This window comes from Octopus sinensis, linkage group LG10, assembly GCF_006345805.1.
Source record: "Octopus sinensis linkage group LG10, ASM634580v1, whole genome shotgun sequence".
NCBI lineage: Eukaryota > Metazoa > Mollusca > Cephalopoda > Octopoda > Octopodidae > Octopus > Octopus sinensis.
Window position 1 is genome coordinate 82,186,104 of NC_043006.1, and position 11,994 is coordinate 82,198,097.

General features: G+C 38.2%; 1 protein-coding gene across 1 annotated transcript in view; it reads right to left on the reverse strand.

Moving 5' to 3' along the window:
• LOC115216707 (alkaline ceramidase 3) overlaps positions 1-9,291 on the reverse strand; it is a 343,156-nt gene extending 333,865 nt beyond the window's left edge. Inside the window, exon 1 of the mRNA XM_029786241.2 lies at positions 9,092-9,291. Coding sequence (XP_029642101.1) covers positions 9,092-9,203 — 112 coding nt within the window. The 5' untranslated portion in view covers positions 9,204-9,291. The remainder of the gene's footprint in view (positions 1-9,091) is intronic.
• Between the last annotated feature and the right edge of the window lie 2,703 nt (positions 9,292-11,994).

Below are 11,994 nucleotides of genomic sequence, written 5' to 3' on the forward strand. Positions count from 1 at the left end.
TATATTATATATATATATATACACATACATAACATATATAAAGAGATGTAAATATATAATTATATATGTGCATGTATATGTTGAGATTGTCCTTGCACAGGGGCTATCTGGACTCCCATCTTCACCATGAACAGGGATTGATCTTCTCTCTTCACACTTTTGCACCACATGGGCTCAAATCTCCTCCCCTCTTCATCTAACCCTCCTTCTCTCTCCTCTCTTCCTCTTACACCTACTTCCTCCCATCCACCTCTCCTCTCTTGCTCTGACACCTACTTCCACTCTTCACTCCTACCCACTTTCTCCCTTTATCGTCACCACCTCCCTCGTTACCCCACCATCCCTACACATCCCATCCCCCCCATCGCTTACACCTCACCCTTACTTCCTCCACTCTCGCCTCCCTCACACCCCAACACCACCACACCACACACCACCATACCACACCACATGTGAATAGAACTCATATCTGGAAACCTCATGGCATACTCAGATTGTTGAAAAGGGATCCTTATATATATCTAATATATTTAGTTCTAAAAACCAACCATTCGTCACTGGAAGGGATCCTTATATATAACCAAGGGAAATAACCCATTCATTTTCCTAAATTATTTAGTAAAAATGAAATTGAGTATGCTTATTTCTTAGTATTTGAACTGTTGGAGTTATTTTCGCAATTTATTCAGTACAACCCTTAAATAAGTAAATAGTATTTTTTTCCTAAACAATAGATCCACTTATTCGTGAATATACCAACACTAGCACCCCTGAGGGTAATATTCTTTGGGAATGCACAAAAGCCCTTTTCAGAGTCATTTACTTTGAATTATTATCTCATATCTGATTAGCCTGTTATTACATAACATGCTTCACGATTTTAGCAGTATTTCCTTCTATGTTCTATTTACTCTGGGAATGCATTAAAGCCCTTTTGGGGAATACTTTATTTGAATTCAGTCAGTGCTAAGAGTGCATGTAAAATATACTCATTAAAATACCAGGAAAGTTACCAAAATGTAATTAATTGCTTTTGTTCCCTAGACAATCTAACGAGCAAAGGAATCATGGTAGCCATAGTAACAACAAGGTGGTAAAAGTTCAGAGAACTGCTAGCAACAAAGTACTTTGCATTGTAAACGAAAAAGTATAAGATGCTTGTGTACAAAATGCAATGTTGCATGATAGATAGCAAGATATGAGCTTTGAACAAGGAGGGTATGTGATGACTGAAAAGAAATGAGGTAAACATGAACTGCTGGGTATGCGATATTAATGAACATGAATGACAGAGCACTAATGAGGCAAGAGAAAAGCTGGATAAATTTGGAACCAAATATAATGTGCAATAGAGAGAGGACTGCACAGTTATGTGATACACATAGCAGATATGAATTGCATAAAGAATTGCTGAGCACTTGAAGCAGAGGGGAAAATGTAGAAGTGGGAGAATTAGAAAGACATGGAACAAACTGTTGAAGACTGTTCTCAAGAAGCTGAACCTTATGAAGAAAAGCACAAAGGACAGCAATGAATGGCAACATGCTCTGCTGGAGAAAACCCATTCCATCCATGGAAGCATAGCAAAACTGACATAAAAATGATGGTTGTGAAGAAGGCTGGGACGTATACTGTTTAGATATAGGTGTCTCTCACCTATCATGTTAAGTTTCTCTCTATGCCCTCCTCCTATCTTTGTAACAATTTGGCAGAATTGTTAGGGAATCAGGTACAATGCTATCTGGTATTTGTTCTCACTGTGTTCTGAGTTCAAATCCTGTTGAGGTTAACTTTCCTTTTCATCCTTCTGAGATCAATAAAAAAAATAGCAATCTAGGTTAGTAAAATAGAGGAACTGGAAGATCATGAGACGATTTGTTTTGTGGTATTTGTTCCAGTTCTTTGCATTCTAAGTTCAAATCCCACTATGGCCTACAATTCATCACCTAGTTTCACAGCATCACTTGGCCTATGTTGTAAGCCATTTATTTGTCTACTAATCAGGTTGAATGAGCAAGAAAGATGTCATATTCACCTGGAAATGGAACAAACTGATAGTTGTGTCAACTCATGATATCACAATAAGAACCAAGACAGAAATACAAGAGAATTTGGGAAAAGAAAATATCAATGCTGAAATACCACTGGCCAAATGTAGGTTCAAAGATGCACTATGTGGTGTGTATGACAAGAATGATGCGTAGGCATGATCTTATAACATTTAAAACAGTTGGGAGTTTCTAACAGACAAAATAGTGTGAGTCACACATCAGATCTATGGATGGGGCAATGATTCAGCCAGGCAGAAGGTGACAGGTTGGCAGAATAGTAAACAGTACTTAAAAAGCTAAAAGACTGGCCTGAAACGAATGAAAGAAAATGGGTGGCAAGGAACAATATCGGATAGCTAAACATGATGTGGGATATCTAGTATACTTAGCAAATAGGGAAATTGCAAGCTAGAGATTTGCTAATATTGTGTGACATAAGGATCTGAGATGTACGGTTGTTTTAAACAGCAAAGAAGTATGTTGGTGTTGGTTAAGCTGACACTGGTGAGAAGTGTATACATAATGACAGCATTGCACTTGCTTTAACTGATATGGAGAAGAAAAAATAAATAGAAATGTTATTACATAGTGTTGTTGACTAGGGAGGTGTAAGAGAGAGAGGGGCTACTCCATGTAAACCCAAGGAACAGACCAGTTATTGAAACTGACAACTATGTACTATATGATCAAAAGCACTATTAGTGACATGAGGCCAGGAAAAGCAGCTTAACCAGGCAAAGACAGCTATAAGACACTGTAAAAAATCTCAGGTAAAGTAGGTTACATGCTAGTTGCCTGCTTAACCAATCATGTAGTATAAGGAGGTGTCATCCCCAAAGACTGACATTGCAGTATTATCTTGAAGTGCTTGCTACTAGAGCAAAAGAAGACACTCGAGAAAAGAAATTAAAGAGACACCAAATTCATATATATATGTATATATACATACATACATATATATGTATGTATATATGTATGTATGAATGTATGTATGTGTGTGTCATCATCATCATCGTTTAACATCCACTTTCCATGCTAGCATGGGTTGGACGATTTGACTGAGGTCTGGCGAACCAGATGGCTGCACCAGACTCCAATCTGATCTGGCAGAATTTCTACAGCTGGATGCCCTTTCTTACGCCAACCACTCCATGAGTGTAGTGGGTGATTTTACGTGCCACCGGCATGTGGGCCAATCAGGCGGTACTGGCAGCGGCCACACTCAAATGGTGCTTTTTATATGCCACCTGCACAGGAGCCAGTCCAGTGGCACTGGCAACAACCTCACTCGAATGTTTTTTCATGTGTCACAGCACAAATGCCAGTAAGGTGACACAGGTAACGGTCACGCTCGATGTGTGTGTGTGTATATATATATATATATATATATATATATATATATGTACACACATATATATACACATACAGATGTACACACAAACACACATATATATATGTGTGTGTATATATATATATATATATATTTGGTCAACTCGAGGCTATAGTAGAAGACACTTGCTCAAGGTGCAATGCAGTGAACTGAACTCAGCACCATGTGGTTGTAAAGTAAGCTTCTTACCACACAGCTGCCCCAGTATCTTCATCTAGAAAAATAGGGGTGTACTTGTTTTGTTGCTCATGTATTAGCTGTAAAACAGGAGCACACACAAACACACAGCTTGGAGGATACACTGGTGTGACGGCTAGGAGGAAATGAGGAAAGGAAAAACTGGGTACAAGAGATCACATAGGTTCAGACATGATGCATATGAAGGAGAAGAGTTTAGTAAATAAGGGCTGAATGATCCAAGTGCAAGGTACTTGCAGAAGTGAAAGGACATGAGAAGAAATAGTGAGCGCTGAACTCAGAAGGTAGGACCTCCAACCTGCCTTTTACTACCCCCTTAAAGCAAGCATCTTTTCAGCACCCCACATATACAGAACACTCACTCCTACCTGGATTGGAGGGTTGCTAGATAAACAAACTTTCCAGATATCTAACCATCACTTTTTACCCCTTCAGCATTTAAACTGGCCTTAAGCAGCCAAAATATGCTATTTATTTTAAGTCCAAACAAGCCAGATCCAGCCTCTCACACCTAACCTACAATGTCATTCAAAAAATAACATTCACATCATTCAAATCTCAAAGCTAAGAGATAATGCAAGATTAATTCAAAATAATGTAAATAAATAAGCAATACATTTGACAAAGAAATCTGATTGCTAAAGGGTTAAATTATTATAGCACCAAGCAAAACTCTTTAAAACCTTATATATAGAGATAAAAGACCCTCTTCGGTCATGAAAGACCATGGGATTGCACCTGTGAAAGACTATGGGATTGCACCAAGAAAGTTACCCTCCAAGGCACAAGTCTGGGTAAGGTTGTTTATGGAAGACCAGAAGTCACCTATGCATATCAGCCTCCCCCTCTCCATGTCGCCAATGTTATCCAACAACACAGCTTGGTACCAGTGACGTTTCAACACATTTCTACAGCTGAGTGTACTGGAGCAAAACTATATATATATATATATACATCAGTTTTATCATTTATATTCAGCTAAAAGTAGAAATAAGAGAATCAGGAAGAAACAGAAATATAATTTAAGTAAAAGAATAAGTTTTATTAAATCTAAAGATCTATTTAAATGCTGTAACTCTACACTGAAAAGCAAGGATGCATTTTAGATATAGTAGAAACTTTCTTTAATGATAATTCTTTAACACAAATTAGCAAATTTTCTTGGAGTTTCAGTTGTGTACTAAGAGAGAGTTGAGTTTATATTTATATATATATATATATATATGGTTATCTTTCAGGAAAGGAATCACTTATGTTTATGCATTTATGTGTATGTTTATGGGTTTATGTGCATGTAAGTATATTTGTGTATGTATGTGTTATACATACACACAAAAAAATAAACATAAGCGATTCTGCTGAAACAAATAAAGAAATAAAAAAAAAAAACAATGGAAATTGTTGAAAAAATTTTCAGCTTTGATATACATTCTCTGAAAGATAACTATATATATATATATAGAAGGCAGGCAGTGGTGGCCAATGGAGCCACCTCCAAGGAAACACAAATAACAAGTAGGGCTACTGCTGTTCATAGTGGCCCTTTCAGACATGCCCTCAGTTGCTAAGATGACCACCCTTGCTAGCTATACAGATGACACAAAAGTCTCTCAGACAAAACAAAACTCTGGAAATATTGCACATCTGCAATGGGAGTTGGATACAATATACAGGTGAGCTGAGGACAACAACATGCAGTTTAATGCAGGGAAGTTCCAAGCCCTGTGCTACTGGCACACAAAGCTGAACGACATGCAGACCGGATACACTGGCCCGGGGCACTGACATGAGCAATGATACATCTTTTCAAGTGCATATTGCCAATTTGGTAATAAAATGCAGACAGCTAGCTGGATAGATCCTCCGAACTTTCAGAACAAGAGAGAAGGAGACACTGATGGTCCTTTAGAAAACATTCATCCTCAGCCGCTTGGACTACTGCTCCCAACTATGGTCACCACACAATATAAAGTTAACAGCAGAACTCGAAGCAATCTAAGGAAGCTACACTAAGCAGATCGTCTCAATGCAACATATCAGCTACTGGGAAAGACTGAAAGTATTAAAACTCTTCTCCCTGGAGCGAAGGCAGGAAAGATATGCAGTGATATACATCTGGAAAATCCTGGAGGGCCTTATCCTAAATTTTGGCATTGAAAGTTACCGCAACAGCAGAACAGGGCGCCACTGCATGGTGACAAAGATCCCAACATCACCATCAAAATACAGGACCAGATACTGCAACAGCTTGGGTTTCAGGGGACCACAGTTCTTCAATATCCTTCCTAAATGCCTGAGAGACCTGCATGGTGTGGATGTGGATTTCTTTAAAACAAAACTTGATCTCTTCTTGTCAGAGGTTCCAGATGAACCTACCTCTCGGCAGGAAACACAGATGCGGTTAGCGGCGTCGAACTCCCTTGTTGACCAAGTGCCACGTATCAGAGGGGGTTTCACATACTAGTGTAGCACAATCAACGGAGGTGCCCCAGCATGACTGCAGCTTTCGGGCTGAAACATTTTTAAGGATTTAAGGATTTATATATATACATACACACACACACACATATACATATATACACACACACACATATATATACATATATATACACACACACACATATATATACATATATACACACACACACATATATATACATATATACACACACACACATATATATACATATATACACACACACATATATATATACATATATATACACACACACATATATATACATATATATACACACACACACATATATATACATATATACACACACACACACACACATACATATATACACACACACATACATATGTGTGTGTGTGTGTAATCTACTCGTATAAAAATTATTGGGTTGTGGTCAAACTGGAGAAGCGCTTTTACGCGTTACAGTCAAACTTGCTTGTCTTATCGAATTCAGTTTTTAAAACAGCTAAGTTACGATACACAGTGATACAACATAAACAACAATACTGAGAGTTAAATCGGTGTAAGCGTGAATACAGAGAGACACAAACATACATGCTTCAGCATAGTTTCCGTCTGCTAAATTCAATCCACAAGGTATTATTGGTGAACTCGAAGCAATAGAGGAAAAGGAGCTTGTTTATGTACTGTGTCATGGGATCGAACCCGGAACCACGTGCATAATTGCGAAACTAATGTAAAAATATTATACCACACAGACCACGTATACATAAATACACACACACAGCCGCCAGTGCAACACCCCCAAACACAAACACATGGATACACTGTCACCCGCCTATAAACACATTCAACCACTCTCACACACACTCACACAATCAGCCACCTACGTTCAGACATACACAACCACCCACGCACGTACGCATACACACAACCATCTACTCAAATGCATACACACACACAGCAACCCACAGACGCATGCACACAGTTACACACACACGCATACACAAACACCTACTCTCACACACACATACACAAACAACCACCCTCACACACGCATACACACGCGTACAAAAATCTATTTATCTATCTAAATAGATAGATAGATAGATAGATAGATAGATAGATATAGATAGATAGATAGATAGATAGATAGATAGATAGATAGATAGATAGATAGATTGCTTTAAGAGTGAGAGAATAAAAGACACTGACTATGGAAATGCCCATGAACGAAGAAAGTAACGAAAGATGGGAGGATGAATGAAACTGATACGAAACCAGCAGTGAATTACGATGTTGCTTAGAGAGAGGTATCTGATGGGATCAACAAGAGACATCACAGCATTCCATGATCCTCAAACATTATATATTTATTCATGAAATGTTACTGCTTGTCACCAAGCATCTGGGTTGTGACCGTTGTATTTGTTTTGTTATTTGCTAACGTATTCAAAATGCATGATATCTACCTATATTTAGTAATATAAATAGCATCCAGTCATGTAATCAACTATACGATATAAAATGGGGAAGCACTTGGTTTATATTTACAACAATTCTGTGCATATGAATTCGCTTGCATACAAATATGTGAACGTATATCTACTTATTTACAATGGCATATCAAATGTTTATTTTGTTTATTGCAATAATGGTAATAATAATTCTAATAGTGTTAATAAAACTGAAAAATACTACGATGATTCCACGCGGATTCTTGGATGGAATTAGAGTAAATCTCTATTGTCAACCTGTTTTGTTTGTTTACATACGAATGTCACACACGCAGACGGAAGGACCCACACATACACACTACGTAAGGATTTGACACGAACCGCGAAAATACTAAACATTGACTGACATATCAGTTTGTTTGCAGAAATTACTGGATAAATATCTAATACACATACATGCAGAAATTCGTACATATGTGTATACATAAATACACACATTTATACATAAGAATGCATAGTATCCAAATAAAATTAACACAGAACCACGAGAGAGAAACCAGGAATACACTGGTCTTATATATGCATTTATCAGATACTTGGACGTCGGGTCAGCCTTGAATAAGCAAACATGATCAGAGAGAACTATTCCGTCCGATGTTTATTTTGGGAAATGTCCAATGCGTCCGGAAAAGATTTGGCTGCTATTCCTAGCAGTTGAGTAACTACGTTAAGGCTCCCTCAATTAGTTGGTGTCTGCTGAAAAATGAATGGATGAAACCGGACATTTCAACATTTGTTTGCTGCACTCGATATGTAACAATAAAATAACCATTACTTCAGCTTCCAACCTCCTCCTGAGATCTGGACTGAATTATTGTGGAATTTTTATTATCATCATAACCATTTACCATTACTATTAAAACTCCCACCATTATCGTTTAGAATCACTAAGGAAGGCGGGTGCCGTAAGTACTCAGCAGGTAGTTTTCTTGCTTGCCTTGCAACCAGATCCGTTTAACTTCCCTCCAGGTCGCTACCTACTTTTAAGGGAAAAACACAAAACATGAACTTCATAACTATCTACTCCCGTTTCCGCAATATAACATCCGAGTCTTCGTGACTAATTAAGAAATTATAACGATTATCATTACTAATAAACCCTCACCTCCATCACAACATCAACAACATCGTTATTATTTATTTTTATCGTTAATGAACACGGTGAGAGACAAACTTCCGGCAAGAGGAGTCCGACACTCGGAGCCAATTTCGCTTCAGGTATGTGGCGAATATTTTTCGTGAAATGCAAGAACACAACATGCCACTTGCTTCGTCTACTTCATCACCCTCACAACATCTTCGAACCACAAGAAAATATGTCAAGCTTTTTATACAAAAAAAAAAAATAATATGTATATATATATATTATTATTATTAATATTAAATCATGATGAAGGAGGGTGTCGATCAATCGTAGTTGCTCGTTTTGTTTTGTTGTTAGTGGTAATAGAGGTAGGTGGTACGTTAGCTCCGGGTTTATAAATTAATGATTACTTACAGAATTCTGCAATGTACTCAGTTACGACATAATTCTCTTCACACCAATCGATTGTCGAGGTAACTGTCCCCCAATAGCCTGAAGCGGTATCCGTGCCATACGGAGGAGCCATGCCAACACCACGACAAAATACTGCGCGAAGCTCAACAACTTGAGAGAGCGTGGATTTTAAGCGTTGTTATACGATGGAGGAGGAGGTAGAGGAGGAGGAGTAGGAGAACCGCGGAGAAGGAGAAGGAGAAAGACAGTCAGGGAGATAGAGAGAGAGATAATAAAAAAAAAAGCAGAAGGATGAGGAGAAACGATAGTAAAGAGTACGAGAGAGGGAGATAAATGAAAGAGTGAGGCAGGAACGAAGGCGTTAAGACTTGCGGAACAGATACGATATGTATATACACACACCTCACTATAGAGATATGTGTGTGTATAAAGAGAACGAGAGATATACACGCACACATGTATATTGTAGATATTTTTTGTTTATATAGATATATATATGCATGTACTTTATGTATATACACATACCTCACTGTATAGATGTGTGTATAGAGAGAGAACGAAAGATATACACACACACATGTATATTGTAGATATTTTTGTTTATGTATAAATATTATACGCATGTACTTAATGTATATATGTGGATGGGTGTGTGTAAATGTGTGTGTGTGTGTTTGGGTCTGCATGCGCGCGCGCTCGTACTTGTGAAAAATTTGAGAAGTGAAAGAAGGTAAAAAGAAGACAGGTGTGTGTGTGTGTCTATATCTATACGTGTGTGTGTGTTTGTGTGGGGGGTTACATGTGTGTGTTTGTGTGTGCGCGCGAATATGTGCTTGCGTGTGAGTGAAGAAAGAAGAGATCCCAACAAACAACCGACAACAAACTTATTTGGCGAGAAGAGGCGTGTCGCGAAAATAATGGAAAGTAGCAGACGGAGTCGCATCGAAGGTACCTGCAAGTGCTAGGTACTTTAAGAAAACGGTAGGGGGTTCCTATGATGTACGCACACGCACTGACAAGCAAATATATTGAAGGTAGTAAACGATGACAGACAAATAGATAGATAGATAGATAGATATAAATGAAAGAAAGGATATAATAGTTACGATACTAAACAGGCGGGAATAATGTACGACTGTGGTCATAGTGGGAGAAGTAATGCCTGATAGATAAAAAAGGAAACAAAAATAAAGTTAATGTTTATTAGTGTCAGATTTTATAACCTTGATTGAGCAGACTTATGATCAAAGGCTTTCCGACCATGACAACCCTGATTTTGTTTACAGACAGTAATGTTTCTAGGATCACACTGTTTAATGTGTCCTTCCGTTTATGAAACTAGGAAGATGGCAGTTGTTGTTTCTAGTCAATCGAATCGTTTCAGGAGGGAAACTTCCGTGACTCGTTTAAAAAAGTTAGTCTTTAATTGTATTTTACTAGCGGGGTGGAGTTGGTTTTTTTTACTTTGTCCCAGGGTCACAACTTTTTTATTATTTATTATTATTTTATTATTTTCATTTATTATTTTCATTTATTGTTATATTGTCTTATTCTTTTACTTGTTCCAGTCATTTAGCTGCAGCCATGCTGGAGCATCGCACTGAAAAGTTTTAGTTAAGCTAATCGACGGCAGGACTTATTTTTTAAAACATAGCAATTATTCTATCAGTCATTTTAACCAAACTGCTAAGTTACTAGTGCAGACGCACTAACACCGGTTGTCAAGCGGTGATGGGAGGGGGGACAAAGACACACATATCTATGTACATGCATATATATACGACAGGCTTCTTTCAGTTTCCGTCTACCAAATCCACTCATAAGGCTCTGGTAGGTGACACACAGTGGGACTGAACCCGGAACCATGCGGTTGGGAAGCAAATTTCTTATCACGCAGCCATGCTTGCATTATATATTTATTTCAGAAATGCAAGAATGGTCATCATAGTTTCGGGATAGCTTTCACTCCTTCGTGAGGATGGAAAAGTGCAAGGAATTAGGTAGGGGCGGTAAAAGCATTTTTAAACCATTGGACATTTTGAAAAAAAAAACAAAAAACTTTCAGAATCGTAATTCCCGCTGTGGGAAGGAAACATGGGAATATAAATAAATAAATTTATTAATTTATTAATCAATTAATTAATTAAGCTATTCTGAAAATCCACCGTGTGGTCAGTTACTGTCGATTTAATGTGGAGGCGCAATGGCCCAGTGGTTAGGGCAGCGGACTTGCGGTCATAGGATCGCGGTTTCGATTCCCAGACCAGGCGTTGTGAGTGTTTATTGAGCGAAAACACCTAAAGCTCCACGTGGCTCCGGCAGGGGATGGTGGTGATCCCTGCTGTACTTTTTCACCACAACTTTCTCTCACTCTTACTTCCTGTTTCTGTTGTACCTGTATTTCAAAGGGCCGGCCTTGTCACTCTCTGTGTCACGCTGAATATCCCCGAGGACTACGTTAAGGGTACACGTGTCTGTGGAGTGCTCAGCCACTTACACGTTAATTTCACGAGCAGGCTGTTCCGTTGATTCGGATCAACCGGAACCCTCGTCGTCGTAATCGACGGAGTGCTTCCATTCCACTGTCGATTCAACTAGTATTCATTTGTAATATAGCCACAAAACTTTTGTTACTAGTTATTTTATTGACTCTAGAAGGATGGAAAATTTAACTGCGGCGGGAGTTTAAACGATTCGATTAACTAGAAAATAACAACTGCAATCTTCTTAGTACTATTTTTTTTTGTTCGCTGTTCTACGAACTCTGACACGTGACATACGACCACAGTTATTTATAGAAAGAAGAGCATAGTCATCAAATCGATATGAGTACATTACTAGTACTTATTTTATCGATCTCGAACAAATGAAAAACATTTAAGTTAAACTCAGTGATTTAGACT